The sequence below is a fragment of the Eutrigla gurnardus genome, assembly GCF_963514095.1.
Source record: "Eutrigla gurnardus genome assembly, chromosome: 2".
In the NCBI taxonomy this organism is placed as follows: Eukaryota; Metazoa; Chordata; class Actinopteri; order Perciformes; family Triglidae; genus Eutrigla; species Eutrigla gurnardus.
The window spans coordinates 3,160,544-3,181,040 of record NC_139916.1 but is presented as its reverse complement, the minus strand read 5'-3'; the positions used below and the strand labels follow the sequence as shown (position 1 = coordinate 3,181,040).

Genomic DNA, 20,497 nt, shown 5'->3' with positions numbered 1-20,497 from the left:
TGACGTTAAACACAGGGTTCCCAGGGGAGTTCAATAATAAAAAGGTAAACAAAGAGGAGGATACGTCGGGACGGAGCAAACAAAGTCATTCTCAAAGAGGATCAGCTTTTTTTCCACTCATCTTAATCAACGTTTCTTTTCACCGTAGCGGCCGAACCGGACAGTCGGAGCGATTCCGATCTTCGTGGCCACCAGACCAGTTCTGACTGCCCTAATTTATTTTTTTAATGTTGTCCACTATCAGGAATTAATGGACACCCTGCGGCCAATCAGAATAGAGTACCATGATAAAAAAAATTATAGTTATTTGTTCAGAAACTTAAAAAGCGATAAAAAGAAAAATCCAAACTCACTGACTGAAGTGTGTCTGATGGAAAAACACCGAGCTGGTAGATGAAACAACTTTATTTCACTCGGCTCCGGCAGCTAACTGAGAAGATGCTCGGTATGATCAGGTTCTACAGCATGTGCAGAAATGTGGGAATCAACCTTTAAGCTTTTGTTTCTTTGCATAAAGAGCGTGACTTAATTTCCTGTGGAGATTATTATTTATACTTCTGGAATCTGCAATTCTGTTGTTCTTTACTGGCTTTCAGTTTCATTGGGCTTTGAACAAATGCCAATAAATGTTCAGACGCAAGCCTGTTTCCTCAACCAGCCGTCTATCTGCACCTCCTCGGATCCCAAGAACAATGTGCCAAGTCCTTCTTGGATATTCCTGTGTAAATACAAACAACAGACACTCATTTTATCTGTGGCCACCTTCCAATTTCCCAATGCAAGTGGCTGTTTACGGGAGACGCGCTCGCTGTCTGAATACCTTAAGTGCCTGACAGCTAAGCGGATGCAGCGTGTTTAGAGAGCGCTGATGGATCTTTTATGTCACAAACTCCGGTTGTTCATTCTGCTGAATGCGGCGCGGCGGGTCAGCCGCAGAGATGCGCGCCTCCTCCACTTCAAAGCGCCGCCAGCCTTTGATGTCCCCGGTACATTATTAGCGTTTCTGAAGGAGCTGAACCAACCGCCGAGTGCTGCTGCTTCGGGGCCCAGCGGTGGCGGGGGGAGGGTCATCCCCGTTCTGCTCCGCGGATCCAAAAGGTTTCCTGCTGGGACGCCGAATACGTTTTCTCAAGCCTTTGTCGCTCGCCGCATTATTCAGTAAAGTTTGCTTTGAATGGCTTTTCCAATAAACTCAAACCAATGTGAGACTTCAGGTAAATCTACTCGAGGTAGAGGTAGAGATTTACGGAGTGTTGCTGTGGAGATTCTCAGTCATTCAGGTCACGTAGAAGAACCACGTCAAAGGAAACCAGACTAACTATAGACTCTTGAGAATCCAAAGAAATGAGAATCCAAAGAAATTCCAATTGCCTTTGACTTGGCACATCTAGGTTGTGCTAAGGTTTCATTATACAAACTTTGAAGGGCAGTATTTTTTGTACTAAAGTAGCAGTTGATATTTATTTTGTAAATGTGCTCCATTTATGACCAAAGGTTACAGAGAATTAGTGTTTCGCTGTAATTATATCGTCCAGATCTAAAAAGTGAAGCTAACACAGAAGTGCCTTAAACTTGCATTGCTTATAATATGCAGAAGGGGGCGACCAGTTGTATAGAACTCTGTGAGAAAAATACTTCTCACATGATGTGTTACCTCTCTAAACAACCTTGTGGTTGATGTGTATTTTAGGACGCTTGAAAGTGAATTCTAACTGTTGCACTTCTGGTTGCAAAAAAAAAAGATGCCGAACTCGCTGCTTCAAAGCTGCAGTCCACAAGTCAACGGTCATGGTGACTAAGTCTCCCTTCTTAAACACAGTCTATGCTCCTTCCTGTGTAGGTGAGCCCAGTGGCGGGACCCGTGGAGGGGGGCACACTGGTCACCATCCAGGGCCTGAACCTGGGTCTGTCCTTCTCCGAGCTGGAGGGCAACGTGGAGGTGGCGGGTGTGCAGTGCACTCCACAGGAGGAGGGTTACATCACTGCAGAACAGTAAGAGAGACTCCTCCCCCCCTCCTCTGCCCAGACACGCATGGATTCACACTGTACTGTACACACACACACACACACACACACACACACACACACACACACACACACACACGACAATAAAACAATCTCTTTTTCTATCTCACACCATTTTTTTTACTCGGTCACCAGCAGAATCTGGGAATAGCTGGAGCCCAATGATGCCTCATCAGGTTGTGTGTGTGTGTGTGTGTGTGTGTAGGGGGGGCTTTGCATTGCTCTGGTGCAGTCGGAGCCAAAGGAAGAGACGGTCTTTGTGTCGCCGTCGTTATGAGGCTGTCGGCGCAGCTGTAATTGAAATGCGCTGCATGTCGCTGACTGGAGGGACAATCTGTTAGCCATGTGTTTCTCTCAAAGCCATGTAATGCGATTGGGCTCAGGCTGCAGGGACTTTATTTATATCCTTGTAAAAAAAAAGAAGGAAGAGAGAGAGAGAGAGGGAGAGAGAGAGGGAGAGAGAGAGAGGGAGAGAGAGAGAGAGAGAGAGGGAGAGAGAGAGAGGGAGAGAGGGAGAGAGAGAGGGAGAGAGAGAGAGGGAGAGGGAGAGAAAAGAACATGCCAGCAGAAAATTGGAAAACTCTCGTGATGTATGAATAGGAGGGATGGGCAAGGACGATTCATTGGTCTTATGAATCTTGCTCTTGTTGTAAAAACGTGGAGTTTCTCGTGCCGATCCATTCATTTAGCACACGGCGGCGCTTTAAAACACGCCGTTACAACTGTAACGACCATTCATTTCAGCACTGGGGTCAGTTGCTATAATGACTTATTCATGGCACACTCTATCTTATTGACCTGACAGGCAATACTGATTTATTGAAGGAAAGAAGGGGGGAAAAAAACCACCCCACGTTGTCATGGCAACCAGGGGTAATGGTGGGTGGCAATCGTGCCAAAAGACGTGGAGGGGTGCCGTTTATCATTTGAGTTATATTGCTGTTATAGGTTTCCCATTAGGAAGAAAGATGACCCTCCGTATTGACCCACAACTTCCATGAAAGTCCGCCTCAATCACGGTGACCGGCGGAGGCCATCTCCCCCCCCCCCCCCGAACGCCTCCTAACAGATGTGACACAGTGCAGTGATTCTGCTGTGTGTGTTATTACTTGTATGCACAGTGATCTGTTGTTTGAGGGTGTGTGTTCTGCTCTGACAGGATCGTGTGTGAGATGGCCGTGGCTCCTAAAGGAAGCGCTGCAGGACCGGTCAAGTTGTGCGTCGGCGAATGCAGACCGGAACTACGAGCACAATCCTCCCAGCTCTACTCCTTTGTGGTAATAAGGAAGTTTACTTTGTCCCTGTTTTGTGTAAATGAATAAGGCTCAACATCTGATTGCAGGTGAAAGCCTCACAGAAAACGATTTCCTCTATTGGTAGTCAGCGTCGTCATAAACTGAAGAGGAAGATTAAATAAGAAAATTGTTTTTTTTACGAGTACAACTTCAAGAGATCATCATCGTTATGAATTTGTTTCGAATGGTTTGTTCGCTGCATGCAATGTTTTAATTTTATGGCTAATGAAAAGAGTCGTTGCACTCGAGCCAAGAACAATTTTTGTTCATAGGTGCCATACTTCATTAATAATGTTTTCTCTTTTTTTTTTAAAAGGGAGTTTTTTTAGATTTATTCAGCCAAGGCCAGCAGATGATGAATAATAAACACACACATATTCTGTGTTTGATCCGCGCTGAATAAATGATTGAATGATTCATGAATTTGGGGTCTCCACAGACCCCCTCCATGCTGGCGCTGACCCCGGGCAGAGGGCCTGAATCTGGGGGCACCAAGGTCACCATTGTGGGGCAGAACCTGGGCGCCGGCAGCACCGTCAACGTGCACTTCGGCAATCAGACCTGCGAGCTGTACCGGTGAGTCCTCATGTATCATTACGTCTTACAATCCTCCAGATTCTACTGAAGGATTTAGCCCCTTCTAATCTCCATGAAACACAGTAAGAGATCACTATGAAGAAGCTCACTTTAGATAGAATTAAGTGTTCGTGCAGCGCATGTGAAGTCGTAATGATTTGCGAGGAGGTGATGAAACCCACAGCGGTAGCTTTCTTCCTTTCTCCGTGTATTTATAGATATCTATTTAAAGTTCAAAACGCTTCACATGGTAGGAGTCGGGAAGGGTGAGGCGAGGAAGCCATTAGCGAGAGCACCTTCTAATTACAGTGTTCCATCCCTAATGCGTCTGGAACGAGGAGGAGATGGGACGGACTGTGATGAATCCTCTCTCCCCTAGCGGTAATGTGCGCGGCTCAGAAGCGCTGTGAAGTGACGGGTTTCGCCGCCCCGTGCTAATGAGCCGGGCAGATTCCCAATCACAAAGCCCTGAATAAAGGCTCCCCTTTCTGGTGCCCCCTGCCAGGAGGACCATGTCGGAGATCGTGTGCTTCTCGGCGCCGTCCGTGACCAGAGCCGGACCCGTGAGGGTCAGTCTGAGCGTGGACCGGGCCCAGGTCCCCGGGAGTCTAGCCTTCGAGTACATAGAGGACCCCACAGTCCAGCGCATCGAACCCCTGTGGAGCATCACCAGGTAACACAATGCGGCGCTGCAAATACACAGATCCTAGCCTCTGCACTGATGGATGGATGTGCTTTCTCTGGACCTTCTTGTGTGGAGTTAGACTCCTCCCAGGGGGTTTTAGTTGCGTGGTCATGTGACCCCCCACATGGACCACAGGCTTTAGGGCGATTTGTGAGTACTGCTGCTTAAAGAATTTGCAAATAGGGTTGATTCCTTGAAGCTTCCTGTCACAAAGACTATCTCAACCATGTGGTCTGTCATATAGGCGGCTGAACTTGTTTCATGAGTTAAGCATCAAATCAGTGTAAATCAATAGTTTGTATCCTAATATAATAACGATAGTGATCTAAGACTGGAAAGTGTTTCAACCAGACGGGAGGAAGTAATGTCATTTGGCAAATTGCAGCTTGCACGTTGCATTTTTGATGAGTCAGGCCGCCGCTTGATGGGAGGCTCTGAGTAGGTGTGAACGGGTTAGAGCTTTGTTTCTGCTCATCACAGTCGTTACGCCATCAAATCCACAACCCAACCAGTTTGCACAAAATGTAGAATCTATTTCTGGGAAGTTTGACGTCGGTGGCAAAAGTCAGTCTCTCAAACAAAGGACGGGTCTGCCAGTCTATCAAAGTAATTATTAGCTGAGGATATTACAATACAATAACCCGTCCAGCCTACAGACGTTGTTTTGTTGTTAAATAGCACTGGGAACTAGACAGTAGAAAGAGAATAACATACATAGAAATAAGATTATAAAAATATAAAACAGGCTGTTACTTTGTAGAGATTGATGCACAGAAGCTTGTCAGTAAATTACATGTAAATCAGTGTTTAAATGATAAATAACGTAAAGAAATGTTCAGGAAGTTGAATTCATCCTGCTGAAATAATACACTCAACAAAAATATAAACGCAACACTTTTGTTTTTGCTCCCATTTTTCATGAGATGGACTTAAAGATCTAAAATTCATTCCAGATACACAATATTACCATTTCTCTCAAACATTGTTCACAAATCTGTCTAAATGTGTGATAGTGAGCACTTCTGCTTTGCTGAGATAATCCATCCCACCTCACAGGTGTGCCACATCAAGATGCTGATCTGACATCATGATTAGTGCACAGGTGTACCTTATACTGCCCACAATAAAAGGCCACTCTGAAATGTGCAGTTTTGTCTCACAGCAAAATGCCACTGATGCCACAAGCATTGAGGGAGCGTGCAATTGGCATGCTGACAGCAGGAATGTCAACCAGATCTGTTGCTCGTGCATTGAATGTTCATTTCTCCACCATAAGCCGTCTCCAAAGGCATTTCAGAGAATATGGCAGTACATCCAACCGGCCTCCCAACCGCAGACCACGTGTAACCACACCAGCCCAGGACCTCCACATCCAGCAGGTTCACCTCCAAGATCGTCTGAGACTAGCCACTCAGACAGCTGCTGAAACAATTGGTTTGCATAACCAAAAAATTTCTGCACAAACTGTCAGAAACCGTCTCAGGGAAGCTCAACTGCATGCTTGTCGTCCTCATCGGGGTCTTGACCTGACTCCAGCTCATCGCCGTAACAGACTTGAGTGGGCAAATGCTCACATTCGATGGCGTCTGGCACGTTGGAGAGGTGTTCTCTTCACGGATGAATCTCGGTTTACATTGTTCAGGGCAGATGGCAGACAGCGTGTGTGGCGTCGTGTGGGTGAGCGCTTTGCTGATGTCAATGTTGTGGATCGAGTGGCCCATGGTGGTGGTGGGGTTATGGTATGGGCAGGCATCTGTTATGGACGAAGAACACAGGTGCATTTTATTGATGGCATTTTGAATGCACAGAGATACCGTGATGAGATCCTGAGGCCCATTGTTGTGCCATACATCCATGAACATCACCTCATGTTTCAGCAAGATAATGCACGGCCCCATGTTGCAAGGATCTGTACACAATTCTTGGAAGCTGAAAATGTCCCAGTTCTTGCATGGCCAGCATACTCACCGGACATGTCACCCATTGAGCATGTTCGGGATGTGCTTGACCGGCGTATACGACAGCGTGTACCAGTTCCCACTAATATCCAGCAACTTCGCACAGCCATTGAAGAGGAGTGGACCAACATTCCACAGGCCACAATTGACAATCTGATAAACTCTATGCGAAGAAGATGTGTTGCACTGCATGAGGCAAATGGTGGTCACACCAGATACTGACTGGTTCTGAGTCCCCAGACCCCCAATAAAGCAAAAAAAAGCACATTTCAGGGTGGCCTTTTATTGTGGACAGTCTAAGGCACACCTGTGCACTAATAATGATGTCAGATCAGCATCTTGAGGTGGGATGGATTATCTCAGCAAAGCAGAAGTGCTCACTATCACACATTTAGACTGATTTGTGAACAATGTTTGAGAGAAATGGTAATATTGTGTATCTGGAATGAATTTTAGATCTTTAAGTCCATCTCATGAAAAATGGGAGCAAAAACAAAAGTGTTGCGTTTATATTTTTGTTGAGTGTATATCGATATTACACCGAGTGTGACGAGTTCAAGCGTTACAAGCACAGCGTTTCCATGGGGCTGAAAGGTGTGTTACCTGCATTCCACTAAACAGAGGATGGCGAGTGATTGGGTTGTACGGTGGGATTACCAGGCGCTCCGTCCCTGCAGAGCAGACTTCAGAGAGCCGGCCTGGCCCTCGGCCGAGTGACAGGAGGAGCTTTGCGGAGCTGCAACCAAGAGCCCTCATCATGAATGTGCAGACCCACTATGTGGCCCTACAAGCTTAGGTAGCCTTTGAAGTGTGAGAAGAGAAGGATTGGCACTCCGTCAGGCTGATGAGACCGGCCAGCTTTTCTTTTTATTTTTTTTTTACGCAATCACACTTTTTTTCCAAACTCACACTGCAGCACGAGTGACGCAAAAAAAAAAGAAAAGAAAAAAGATGAGAAAGGCATGTTTTATTTTAATCACATCTCGCCGCAGATATGTAAACAAGCAGCAGCGGTATTCATGCTACGCCAGCCTCACAGTCATGGATGAATATGAAATAAGCAGCCAGCTGGTTTGCCGTTTGATCTGGCTCTCCGGCCCAATAACAAAGAGAGAGAGAGAGAGAGAGAGAGAGAGAGAGAGAGAGAGAGAGAGAGCTGCCACAGCTACACCTCATCAAAACCTGCATGAATGCAGACTTCGCTCTGCAGAACGCCCGGTTTGCAGGCAAGAAATGCCCTAATGAAATCACAGTGAATCATGGTTTGAATTCATATCTATAGGCACCCTGGAGCGCTTGTATGTGTGTGTTTAACTTCCTTCCCTCCTCGCTGACAGCGGACACACCACCCTGACGGTGACCGGGACCAACCTGGACGTGGTTCAGGAGCCGCGGGTCCGAGTCAAGTACGCCGGCCACGAATCAGTCAACGTGAGGAACTTTTATTTGGTGTTGCTCCTTCAAGCTGATGGACCTTTATGAGTTTGCTACAGTTGTATAAACGTCGATTTCGTGGTCATTTTACTCCATTGTGATCTGCTGTGACATCACAGATCAGTTTTTTTACTCATTATAGGGCTGGTTTAATAAATACAATTAATAATTCATACTCAAAGACACTTTTACATGAGATGCTGGAATAATACAAATACAGAATACAAAAATAAAAAGTTTTGAGTGCAATATTATAATCCTTTGGAACTCCTAAAGTTGGAGTCTTTAGAGAGATTGAGAGCTTGAAATACTGTCTAATAGGCGTTAGTTTGTAAAATGTCAGCATCGAAATGAAGCCATTCATAAACAAAGGTGTTAGAGGGAGGTTGCATAGAGAGGTTATTTATTTATTTTTTCATAAACTGACATGAAAGTACACAACTCAGTTTTTGGGAGGTGATTTATGGGGCCGATCAGCGAGCCTGAGCTCCTCGGGCAGGTCGCTTCAAAGTGATGGATTGTTCCAAAGTGTCGGAGCCCCGGTGGCATAAGTCCAGCCACCTTTTTATTTTGCCTTTATTTTCCCCACTTTGGAGCAGTGAGGGATTCGCTCGAGGATCTGAGACTCACGGAGGGGTCGAAACTTCTGGCAGAGACTTTTGGCTCGACCTTGAGAAACATCAATACGTTCTTAACAAGTAGTGAAGAGATGCCAGCGATGCTTGTATTGACGTATAGTACATATTTTATGGATGACAAAATAAGGATAGACAAGGTTGAATGTGATATGAAAGGGGTAACGGCGTCGTCTAGACTGATAAACATATTTGCGTATAGTCAGTCTGGGATGTAAAGACAGTGAAGCTCGTGTTGGAGTGTTTCATGTCGTGTGTTAGAGGTTTGTGCCCCGAGCTAATTAAATGGTGCGTTAACGACGCCGGCCCACAATTTGAGCCAGTCAATTAAAACTGCATGTTTTACAGTGTCACTGGCAGCTCTGAGATCTGAAGGGATTAGAGATGAACTTTGACCTGCTTCAGCAGCTAAAAGAGGGTCACTGGTAAATTTAATGAGGGCAGTTTCTGTAATCGCTTATATCTCAAAAACATCACTGGATTTGCTTTAAAAAAAAAGAAGAAGAAGAAGAAGAAAAATTTGGAATCACAAAAGCAGTTAATTGACTTGGAGCAACTTTCAGTGAAACCGTAGATACAAACTGAAGCTTAGAAAGTGGCCCGAAGCGGAAAGGGAAATTAATGAATCTGCTTGATATAGAGGAGATTTTCAAGAACTCCGGAGAATACCAATAACTAACAGCAGGCGGGACCTGTTTGAGGAGTTTAGGATCCCTCGCTCATAAAGGGATGCCTTTAGTGTCTGGAGTAACAAAGCGCTGCTGGATTGAGTCCCAGACAGAAGGGAGTCGGCATTTTTGCACTTGTGTTTCACTGGGTTTTTAATGGGTTAGATACCTGGAATAAGGTCTGTGGTTCTTCCATCTAAATTCACTACAAATAAAATATAAAATATAGCTTTCATGCATCTTAAAAAAGGCGGGTACTTGGATGTGAAAGCATCACAAGCGTGGCTGTTCCTCCGGGGAACCGGTGCGACTAACTCAGATGTCACACATTTACCACCAGAAGGTGAAATAAAAACAGCAGCAGACAGGTGAACACATGGATGTGAGGGGGTGAATGTAATAACAGTCACACATACACGTTATGTAGGTTAACACCACAGAGGCTGTCAGGATATTTATGTTAATAAAAAAAGTTGAATATGATTAAAATGCTCCATACGATTCATATCATCTGGATTTTAAATAATATATATTTCGACCACATATGGGCATGAAATGAGACATCTGTTCAGATCGACTCGGCAAAGGTGGCTTCTAGATTCATAGAAAGTATAAGATTCATATAAAGCTAATGTATTCACATGAGGTGAAATGAATAATTACTAGAAAAAGCTCAAATGTTTTTAATGTAAGGCATTTCTCACTGTAAAATGCCGACCTGGCGATTTCATTCTCCAAAAATCTTCATTTCTATGATTAACCTGTAAGCAAATTAATTATTTCTGTCTCTCAATAATGCATGTGATTATTAATCACGCAGCAGACGGCTTCACACTATTAAACATGTCTATGATGATATGAGTAGTCTGGTTCACGTACGACTCCGTCCCTCTCCAGGTGTGCAAAGTCCTCAACACGACCACCATCAGCTGCTTTGCCCCGTCCCTGAAGGCGGAGCACGCCGGCGCCGACCACGAGACCATCAAACACGTCGACGAGTTCGGCTTCGTCTTCAACAACGTCCAAGCGCTGCTCACGTACAACAACACCAGCTTCGTGTACTACCCGAACCCGTACCTGGAGCCCCTCAGCCTGTCGGGGGTCCTGGAGCAGAAACCTGGAGCTCCCATCATACTCAAAGTAGGTCCCGCCTGCTGACGCTGCTTCTCTCTTCATTCCCCTGCTGTCTATGGGGTTTTTATTTTCCACTTGCAGCCCTCCAGGACAATTAGTCAGCTTCTTCTTTTTTTGCACACATATATGAAAACTCAAAAGTCAGACCCCTCTGAAACGCTTCAGGCCCCCCCAGTTGCCGTGAACACAAAGCGCTCCGGGTCGGCTTCACCCACATCCGACTACACCCGCCAGCCTCCACTTCAAAACAACTCGAGCATGAATGATGGAGTAATGTGCCTATTTGTCTGCATCAGTCCAATCCCCTCACGCTCTATATGAATGAGGCTGATGAAAGAGGGGAGAGAGCAGAGAGTCGCCTTCAGTCTTTCACTAATACAAGGACAAATAATTGGTGACAAAACACCAGGAACAATTGCAGTGATTGCACAGACGGGGAAGACATCCTCATACACAGGCGACTACGTGATGTTTGTGCAATAACCCCAAGCATTAAATAGTCTTGCAGCTGAAATTAATTTGTCTCATTGGGACCGGTATGTTAGAAAATGACATTTAAAGTAAAGTCCGAGTTCCAGAGGAAGAACGGTGTGAACAGAAACAATATGAAGGCTCGATCAGAGCCCAAGTCGTCTTTCAAATGAACCAAACATGTGAAAGAGACAATTTCCTATTTCTGTTGTTCCTCTTTATGAGGACTATGTGTGAAAACGCTGGCATTGAAATGTGAGAATATTAAATACTTATGCCTGGTACCATCTGTACACTAGTCTTTAATTATAAATAACATAATCTCCTACAAGTGAATTTATTAAATTCATTAACCAGACAAGCTGTAAACAAACAATAGGGGACTGACATTTTTCTGTTGGTTCTCTGAAAAACTCCCATGCTGCTTTGCTTCCCATTTCATAGAATATAATTTTTTCCATCTGCCTTTTGCACTTTCACGCCTCCGTTTGCTCTAAGCGATCTGTCTTTAGTTAGGTAAAATAACTGATTTACAGCAAAAATAAACAACCACAGCGTGGTTATGCAGCGTAAAGACGGTCTGCCTGTCTTCTCCAGTTGGTAGATTACCGTAATTACACTAATGCCTCGATATTACACGGAAATAATATATTGAGCTTAAAATGCAATACACACGATCCGCCAGAAATGATGCTACAAAACATATTCCAGCAGTGTAGATACACAAATACATTGTTATTTGCTAGGATCCCGATCAACTACTATTGTATGTTGAATATATTGTCATTTCCTGTGTTGCAGGGACGTAATCTGGTGCCGTCTGCCTCCGGTGGAGCCCGGCTGAACTACACGGTGCTGATCGGAGACACGCCCTGTTCTCTCACCGTGTCCGACACCCAGCTGCTCTGCGAGCCGCCGAACCTCACCGGGCAGCACAAAGTCCTGGTCAGTCTGTCTGTCTGTCTGACTGTCTGTCTGACTGACTGACTGTCTGTCTGTCTGCGTGGATGTGGGTCGCTGTCTGTAGGTCAGCACTCGTCTGTACGTCACTGAGTGTTTGCGGGTCACCGAAAGTCTCTCGGTTACTCTTTCGATCGTCGCCTGGTAGCCCCCACCCTGGTAGCCCCCCCCCCCCCCCCCTTCAATCCAATCACAGCTCAATGCTCCCCCACAATTATTGACAGGCACTCTTGCAAACAATGTTTATAAAAATAGTTGTAAAAAGGAAAGCTGAAAAAATGGTTTTATTCAAAAGGCAATTGTTCAGAAAAAATGGTCCATATCTCTATTATGTTTGCCGATTGAATTTTGATTTCTTCAGTGAAGGCGTTTTTTAATTCAGGTCAGCCTTTTCATTTGTGTTTTTTTCTTTGTTATTTAAGAATGTTTTACACTGTTTTGAAGTATTATTATTGTTCTTATTATTATTGTTCAGGTCCAAGTGGGAGGACTCCACATCTCTCCAGGAGAAGTTCACATCCGCTCAGACAGCCTGCTCACCCTCCCCGCCATCTTCAGCATCACGGCGGGGGGAGGGCTGCTCCTCATCATCGTGGTCATAGTGCTGCTGGCCTACAGACGCAAGTCCCACGAGAACGACCTCACGCTGAAGCGCCTGCAGATGCAGATGGACAATCTGGAGTCCCGGGTGGCTCTGGAGTGCAAGGAAGGTGAGCATGACCCGACCCAAGACAGGAAACCATCATTAAAAAGGTCACGTTCCTGAAAGATGATGCCAAACTTAAGCTCTGACTGATGTTCGCGCTGGCTTTGTTCCCAGAATGTATTATTTATTTAAAGATTTAGCAACTTATATACACACACATGTACTGTATATAGGCTGGTCATTACCGGCTGCAACAGCATGTCGATGGTGGCAAACTGTTATCATGAAGACACCTACTGTATCACGGACTACCACGGAAGCGGTTTTGAGTGCTTTACCATTCAATCACAACATCGTACAGGTGTGAAGTTGAAGGTGGGAAGTAGGGAGGCAAGATGTGGCGAACCGGCCATCGATTCTTCAACATTTTGCCACAATGACTCACGAGGTGAAAACAATACTAGAGTTGTTCTGATTCCGATACCAGTATCAGATACTCCCAAAAATGCTGGCATTGGTATCGGCGAGTACTGGAGTCCAGGCACCGATCCGATACCACGTGATTAATTAGAAATAGGAATTTATTTACTGGTTAGCTCCGTTAGCTTTGACACAGTTCTTCTTCTTAAAACAGTTGCGCTGTGCTGCCATCGACAGCTGCTGTTTTAGAGAAGAATTGATCACCTGACACCTGCTAAAAGGAGCTAATGTTAGCGCATCATGTCGGTGGTTTGGCAGTACTTCACAGTGGATGTTCCCACCAGTAAGACGGCAACATGCAACATATGCAAAGACTCAATTTCTAGGGGTGGCACGAGTGTATACACTGGATACACTGGTATCGGTACTCGGTATCAGCCGATACCCACAGCACGAGTATCGGAATCGGTATCGGGAGGGAAAAATGGTATCGGAACATCTCTAAACAATTTGATCTTTCAGATAATCTGTACTTTGAGTGGCAATAAGGCAACAAGTCAAACAAAAGTGAACATGTGTCAAACTCTTTCACACGCAGCCTTCGCTGAGCTGCAGACGGACATCAACGAGTTGACGAGCGACCTGGACCGAGCCGGCATCCCCTACCTGGACTACCGCACCTACGCCATGAGGGTTCTCTTCCCCGGCATCGACGATCACCCTGTTCTCAGAGAGCTGGAGGTGAGAAACCCTCTGAAGCACTCGAATACGGCCTTCAACCAACTTTTTCCTGGCGCCGTGACCTTACGGCTCCAGCGTTCTCCAAAGCAGATTGATTTTGGCTTGTTGGCAAGCGCTGTCAAACTGCTGTCGAAGCGGAGCCGCGGGAGCAAATGTCAGTCTATCGCTGTTTGTTTGATGGTGGAGGAGCTCGCGGGCAGATTTAATGGGGAGTTCAGTCTCACTCGTAGAGAAACTATTCTCGGGTCTTGGATAATTACTTTCCAGATCTCGCATTTGGGTTATTTTCGTCATCCAAAATTTCAGGTTCGTATAAAGCGGTTCGATCCGCCGGACGCAGCACAGAGGTCATGCAAAATAGATCGCAAGTTCATTTGAAATCAAGCATTACCCTCACATACGCTCCAGTGTTCATCGACTATTTTGTACTTTTCTTGCATTTGTTGTGTTCTTATTTTCATCTAGATCCCGATGGATCTCATCTCGGCTCAAACTCAAAAGGACCTGTTCTAGGAACATTGGTTATTTTTGTCCCCATCTCTAGGGGTTTATTCATAACTCATTTTGAAGAAACTCTGATGACTAACCATTTGCCTTTTTCATAATTGGCAGAACATCTTCTCAGGTACTTCAGGTCAGAATTAGTTGGCAATTATCGTTTGTTAGATTAAGGTCTTATTGTGGTCTCAATGACTTCAAGATCTCGGCTCTAAAGACTCTCTCTGATTGCAGTCCAAATAGTCTCCTTCAAAATAATAGGCCCTTTATTTGCTGCAGCACAATTAAGCAATAATCCAGTGGATTTGTTTTGGCCTTGAGAATTTCATTCTGTCACGTTCCTCCATCTATGTTATGACTTTTCTTTTCGTCTAATGAGCATGTGCATCTTTGTGTGTGTGTGTGTGTGTGTGTGTGTGTGTGTGTGTGTGTGTGTAAACATGCATGATGCATGTAGGTGCCGGGGAGCGGACAGGCGAATGTGGAGAAAGCCTTGAAGCAGTTCGCTCAGCTGGTGAATAACAAGGTTTTCCTGCTGGCGTTCATCCGTACTCTGGAGCTGCAGCGCTCCTTCTCCATGCGCGACCGCGGCTACGTCGCCTCGCTCATCATGACGGCTCTGCAGGGCCGGCTGGAGTACGCCACCGACATCCTCAAGCACCTGCTCTCCGACCTGATAGAACGCAACCTGGAGAGCAAGAACCACCCCAAACTGCTCCTCCGCAGGTAAACCGCTAGTACTACATTGTTGAGTTACAAAAAAAAAGATGCTTTTTTTTTTTAATGCCTTTGTGGTGGTGGTGGGAATCCATTACGATTCAGAGGGTCACGATTCGATTATTAAATGATCATGATGCATCTCGATTTTGGATTTCAATAGAATTTTCCTTCAAACCAAGTCCTATTGCTATGATGCATTTGATTTGCTACATTACTTATATAAAATGTGCAAAGATTTCCCCACAAAAAAGAGATTATTAAAATAATTAATAGTCAATTATAGACTTTACTGCATGGATGCAGAGTCGTTCAACAAAGCATTGTAATGCATCATAGAATCAATGATTTCTCCCACCTCTACCTTGTGGTACATTAATCAACAATGGATTTAAATTACGTTAATCAGGAAGGTTAAGGCACTGTAGTTGCAGTTGTTAAGAAAATGTTGATATCGCTGTTTTTAGTGCAATGTGTAACAACGGTCAGCATTTTATCTCAACTACTGGGTCCATACAATCCACATTTACATCCGGTCGTAAGAACACTGCTATCGGCAGCGGCGGGAGTCACAGCCGGCTGGTGGAGCGCTAACTTATGGCAGCAACCTGAAGTTCACTGATCCAATAAGTAGTTGCCCCCCCAGGATCAGACCCAAGGAGCTGGAGTCTGAACCCCCCAGGAGCTGAACTTGTGATCCGTCTCCTGGAGGCGCTGCATGCTAGCGAAGCGAAGCAGCTTCAGCATCGGAGGTCATTTTCTCGTCGCCTCTCCACTTTGGATTTAATCCGATAAACGAACACGGTCAAAACGCACAAGGACCATTGGATGTATTATTGACAAGCCCTCAGGGCAGCTGCACCTCTTCGTCTTTGTTTGACTGAAGGCAGACTGTATCGGTTGCCTTGCTTGTAACAAGTGGTGTTGTCAGACGGAAGGACCGGACCTTCAGGCTGGCAGTAGATCTTCCTGGATGCTTTAAACCAAAATGATTGGTACATAAATGATGGCCACATTACAGCTTTAAATGTTAAACTTTAGCTGTTCTGTCCACATTTCCAGATTTTTATCGTCATACACACAGTAGAAACATAGTTCACACTGAGCAATGGGATTATTATTCTGCAGTTTCCCTTCACACAGTGGCCTCAAATAGAAAATATGATGGTAAAGAATAAAGAATAAAAAATATGTACAAAAGAACAAAAAAGCATTATTCAGTCTGTGCAGTTTAGCAGTTTTGTATAGACATGAATATATGGATATTATAAAAGGATAAATTGAGCATGTTCCACTGTGGTCAGACGACTTAAACGTCACAAACCTGACCAGCTCTGATTGGTGCTGCTCATGTTTTTGGCTTGGATCATTCCTTTGCTCGTTGTTCTTTGCAGCCCTTCTGACGGATGAGTAACTAGGCCAGTGAAAAGGGGGGAAGCCCCCCCAATCTCTGTTCAGCTTTGTTTTGTGCAGCGGCGTGAAACAGCCGTTACGAGTCCGAGAAAACACGGCTCCCGAGCAGACAGGTGAAGGACAGGAAAGAGGTGAAAGGTTATGTGAAGGTGGGAGGGGCCGGCAGGGCGAGAGAAGGGGGGGAGGGGGGCAAAGGGTCGTTGTCAGTGTGACTTATCTTCTGTGTGCCGCTCATGAAACATTCAGCTGTAGCTCACGTTTCCTCCCACCTTCCTCCACCTGTGGTTATCTGACGATTGTTTTCCCACTGCTGGCCTCCTGAATGTTTCATGAGGGCTTTTTTCTTCTTCTTCTTTTAAAGAAAGAGGGCTCTCTCAATCTGAAGCACCCTCATTAAATATAAGGATGAGTTCACATCCTGCTGGTACAATGAGAACTTGTTAGCCCAAAAATATGCTGCTCTTTTGCGGCAGCGTCCTACGATTTAACGGGATGCCGTCAACACTTGAGTCAATACAGATTAGGGTTGAAATGCAGGTAAGGACCAGAAATAAAGGGGGGTGACAGAGAGACGGCAGGTTAGAGAAGGAGAGAGAGAGATCGATGGTGATAGTAAAAACTGCAGGCGTTGGATCAGATTCAGATCAGAAAGAGCTTATGTGCCATTTTAAAGGGGTACTGTTACATGATTTAATGGGTTTAGACGGTGAAGTCCCCGTCTGGACTCGGGCTAAGTGCAAGGAAGGACACAGGAGTGAGCTAGACATCCAAGTTGTGTCTGCACAATTACGTCATGACCCAAATGTTTCTGCACGAGCAGCACTTAACTAGTAAATATCAGAGTACGTCGTCAGAGACCCGGCGGCCGAGAAAGGATGGCATTTCTCCGTGTTTTTCTTTCAACAATGTCGGTGCTCTCTCCGACGTCTTGAATTCTAAAAGAATAATCAGAGACGTCTCTGCCCGCTAACAAATGAGAGTGCTTTCTTTCTTCTCGTCTCCCAGAACGGAGTCGGTGGCGGAGAAGATGCTGACAAATTGGTTCGCCTTCTTGCTGCACAAGTTTCTCAAGGTAAAAAATGAAAATGTCACCATCACATACTACGACAATGCTTTGAAATAGACCGCTGTGTATGGTTTTTTGTCATATCAGCGTGTTTTATGGACATGGCGGCGGGACGGCGGTTACCTGCGGGGTCAAACGTTTCTCCTTTACTATTCAAAAAAGAAAAGAAGGCTCCATTTTATTGTGTTTGATGCGTCTGCGCTGATGAATACAGATCGCTTTCCTTCCCCCCCTCACTTCTCACCGATGTCTTGGTTTTCCTTGCTTTCTTTCTCCCACCTTTCGCTCTAATCCCCCGGGGTTTTCTTTCCAACAACAAACAGGAGTGTGCTGGCGAGCCTCTCTTCATGCTGTTCTGTGCCATCAAACAGCAAATGGAGAAGGGACCCATCGACTCCATCACCGGAGAGGCACGCTACTCTCTCAGCGAGGACAAGCTCATCCGACAGCAGATCGAATACAAGACGCTGGTGAGTCACAAAGAGAAAGTCCAAAATGGGTTTTTTTTGGCAAAAGAGCTTTGACAGATCCGTAGAAATGTGGCGTTTGTGTGCCGTCGCTTTGAATTTTGTATTTGGATGGTTTCAATCAAATGAAGGCAGTGGACAAATAATCTCGCAAGAGCCAGATCTCCATCTTGTCAAACTCAAGGAGAAGATAGATATATATATGACAAAGTTTCTTCAAAACAAATTGAGAAAAAGTTTTTCTAATTAGTGGTGAGTTCAAAACCCAATTTAATGTGCTTATTTGCATAAACAAATCTGTATGGCTGTCTGCAGTATTCAGAATACTTGATTCCATTTTCACAACTCACTCACATTGTTGGTCATTAGCGGAAGTTTAAATGAAAACGTCACCCATATGACCGTTTGTACATCAGCTAGTCGCCTGTATTACCTTGAATTGATTGAATTGAATTCTTGTTTTTTTTCCTGGCTCCCTGTAGGTCAACAGTAAGAATCTCTCTCACACAAATGAAAACAAATGATAACCTGATTGCGTTCATATACTGATCTGGATGTCTATTACCATGGCAACAGTCAACGTATTCAGCCCTTAATTAATTTGCCAACTGTCACAAAACCTCATGCAGTATTAATTGAAGACCCCCCCTCCTCAAGTACCAAAGTGCAGGGACAAGGATTTGAACCCTCGCTTGCTTCCCACTTTAAAGTGGAGAAATAATGAATATAATCACGTATACGGAGTCTACGCCTACGGAGGTGTATGCTAAACCTGTGTATACAACCAGCCATTCCATTCAAAACGGAGCCGGCTGGTTCCTCCAGCAGCCCGGCAGCATACGCTCCCCCCCTCAGGGCTTCAGCTCGGAGGCAGCAGGCGACAGGATGACACCTCTCTGATATCCACCGGCGGACACTCTCTTATTACTTGTTTAATGCTCCTCGCTGGAGCTGCACAGCCACATTGCGGAGGTGTGAAATTACATTTCTGGCCCGAGATCCTCTCTGCACCAGGTTTGGTGGGGAGGACGTGATGAAAAGGACTTTCCCCAGCAAGTAACACCTTTCTCTTCCTCCCTCCTTCCCAGACGCTGAGCTGTGTGAACCCAGACAACGAGAACAGCCCAGAAATCCCTGTCAAGGTGCTCAACTGTGACACCATCACGCAGGTGAAGGAGAAGATCCTGGACGCGGTGTACAAGAACATGCCCTACTCCCAGAGACCGCGAGCTGCAGACATGGACCTCGGTGAGGCTGCTGCAATAATAACGCTGAATTATATTCGCATATAGACTGGAAATGCTACGACGGCATATTGAGGCCATTGTAGGAGGAGAGAGAGGTGGGAAATATTCAGAGAGAAAAAAGTTGCAAATTTGTGAGTTTATAAAGTGGAAAATTATGTTTCTAATGAATGAACGTGTGACGATACCTCGTTAAGGTCCTTAGGGTGATGATGATGATGCTTATTGTTGCTTTTATTTATATGAGGACAAATTGTCATCTTTTCGGGGAGATGCTATGCTTGCGGTAGCGTTCACTTGTTGTCATAGCAACGGCTAACATCCGGTGTTAGCGGAACCAAGCAACTTGTTTATATCGGATACATATATTTATAAAGTGACGTTTTTTTGTTGTTGTTTTTTTTTACGGTGGCCCTCATTACGCCGTTGTTAAATTGTCCGTGGTGCATGATGTGTTGGGATAATGACGTGGGGGGTTCGCGGTGGGCGGAGCTTAAGGCCGGTCCTGTCAGTGGAGTTATCACAGACGTTCCCCTGATGACAGCCTCCTCCCCAGAAAACCTGTTTACTGTCTCACCGACGTTAAACCTCCACTTACAGGCTTACACCCACAACGTGTCATCCACCGCCGACTTTGGCACAATCCGCCCGACACGCACCTTCAAAACGTAAATAAGAAACCTTGTAGGTAGCGGCTGATGCTGCCTGGGTTTTGTAGTTATGCCACTTAAGGGGGGGGGGGGCTTTCGCAGGTTAGGGATTTGGAGAGGATCAGTTTCTCCTTTTAATCTCCGTAGAAGACGCTGGTGTCGTTCTGCTGGGTTTTGTTTGCCAGAATCACAATCACTTTAATTGGAAGCATCTTCCTCCTTCAGAGTGGCGTCAGGGAAGGACGGCTCGGGTGGTCCTGCAGGACGAGGACATCACCACCAAGATAGAGAGCGACTGGAAGAGACTCAACACTCTGCTGCACTACCAGGTCTGTGCATATGATATTAATACTCTGTGCATATGATATTAATACTCCGGCTGCAGCATCCACAGTATCCTATGGATTAATAGGTCAATTATTCTGCTAAATTAAATAAATAAATATTCAATTATACAAAAGAACTGTTGAGCAGAATCATATTTAAGAAGTTGGCACTAAAGTGACTAAAGATATTAAATTACAAAGACTTGTTGTAGAGTAACGGAGCTTACGGAGCTGTTTTTATTTTTTATTTATTTTTACTTCGATTTTTATTGAAAATGATGACACATGCAAAACCTGTGTAAACAAAATTAAGTTAAGTTCTGTAAGAAGGTGCTTCAGGTAGAGCCAATATGTAGTCCAGAAATAATACAAGTCTCTTACATGTGTGGGCATTTGTTACTGTAAATAAAAATTAGAGAACAGAAGTATAATAAAGTGAAAGGGAAGGGGGAGTTGAAAATGAATAAA

General features: G+C 45.1%; 2 protein-coding genes across 2 annotated transcripts in view; one reads left to right on the top strand and one right to left on the bottom strand.

The window, feature by feature from the left end:
• ora1 (olfactory receptor class A related 1) overlaps nt 1–20,497 on the bottom strand; it is a 140,132-nt gene that overhangs the window by 79,115 nt on the left and 40,520 nt on the right. The gene's annotated exons all lie outside the window — the stretch shown is intronic.
• LOC311028550 (plexin-A2-like) overlaps nt 1–20,497 on the top strand; it is a 60,137-nt gene that overhangs the window by 33,843 nt on the left and 5,797 nt on the right. Inside the window, exons 12-25 of the mRNA XM_084033181.1 lie at nt 1,841–1,992; nt 3,185–3,302; nt 3,760–3,896; nt 4,402–4,569; nt 7,877–7,970; nt 10,174–10,416; nt 11,683–11,826; nt 12,317–12,551; nt 13,506–13,648; nt 14,604–14,872; nt 17,282–17,348; nt 17,666–17,812; nt 18,898–19,057; nt 19,929–20,032. Of these exons, the coding sequence (XP_083889307.1) occupies nt 1,841–1,992; nt 3,185–3,302; nt 3,760–3,896; nt 4,402–4,569; nt 7,877–7,970; nt 10,174–10,416; nt 11,683–11,826; nt 12,317–12,551; nt 13,506–13,648; nt 14,604–14,872; nt 17,282–17,348; nt 17,666–17,812; nt 18,898–19,057; nt 19,929–20,032 (2,181 nt within the window). The remainder of the gene's footprint in view (nt 1–1,840; nt 1,993–3,184; nt 3,303–3,759; nt 3,897–4,401; nt 4,570–7,876; nt 7,971–10,173; nt 10,417–11,682; nt 11,827–12,316; nt 12,552–13,505; nt 13,649–14,603; nt 14,873–17,281; nt 17,349–17,665; nt 17,813–18,897; nt 19,058–19,928; nt 20,033–20,497) is intronic.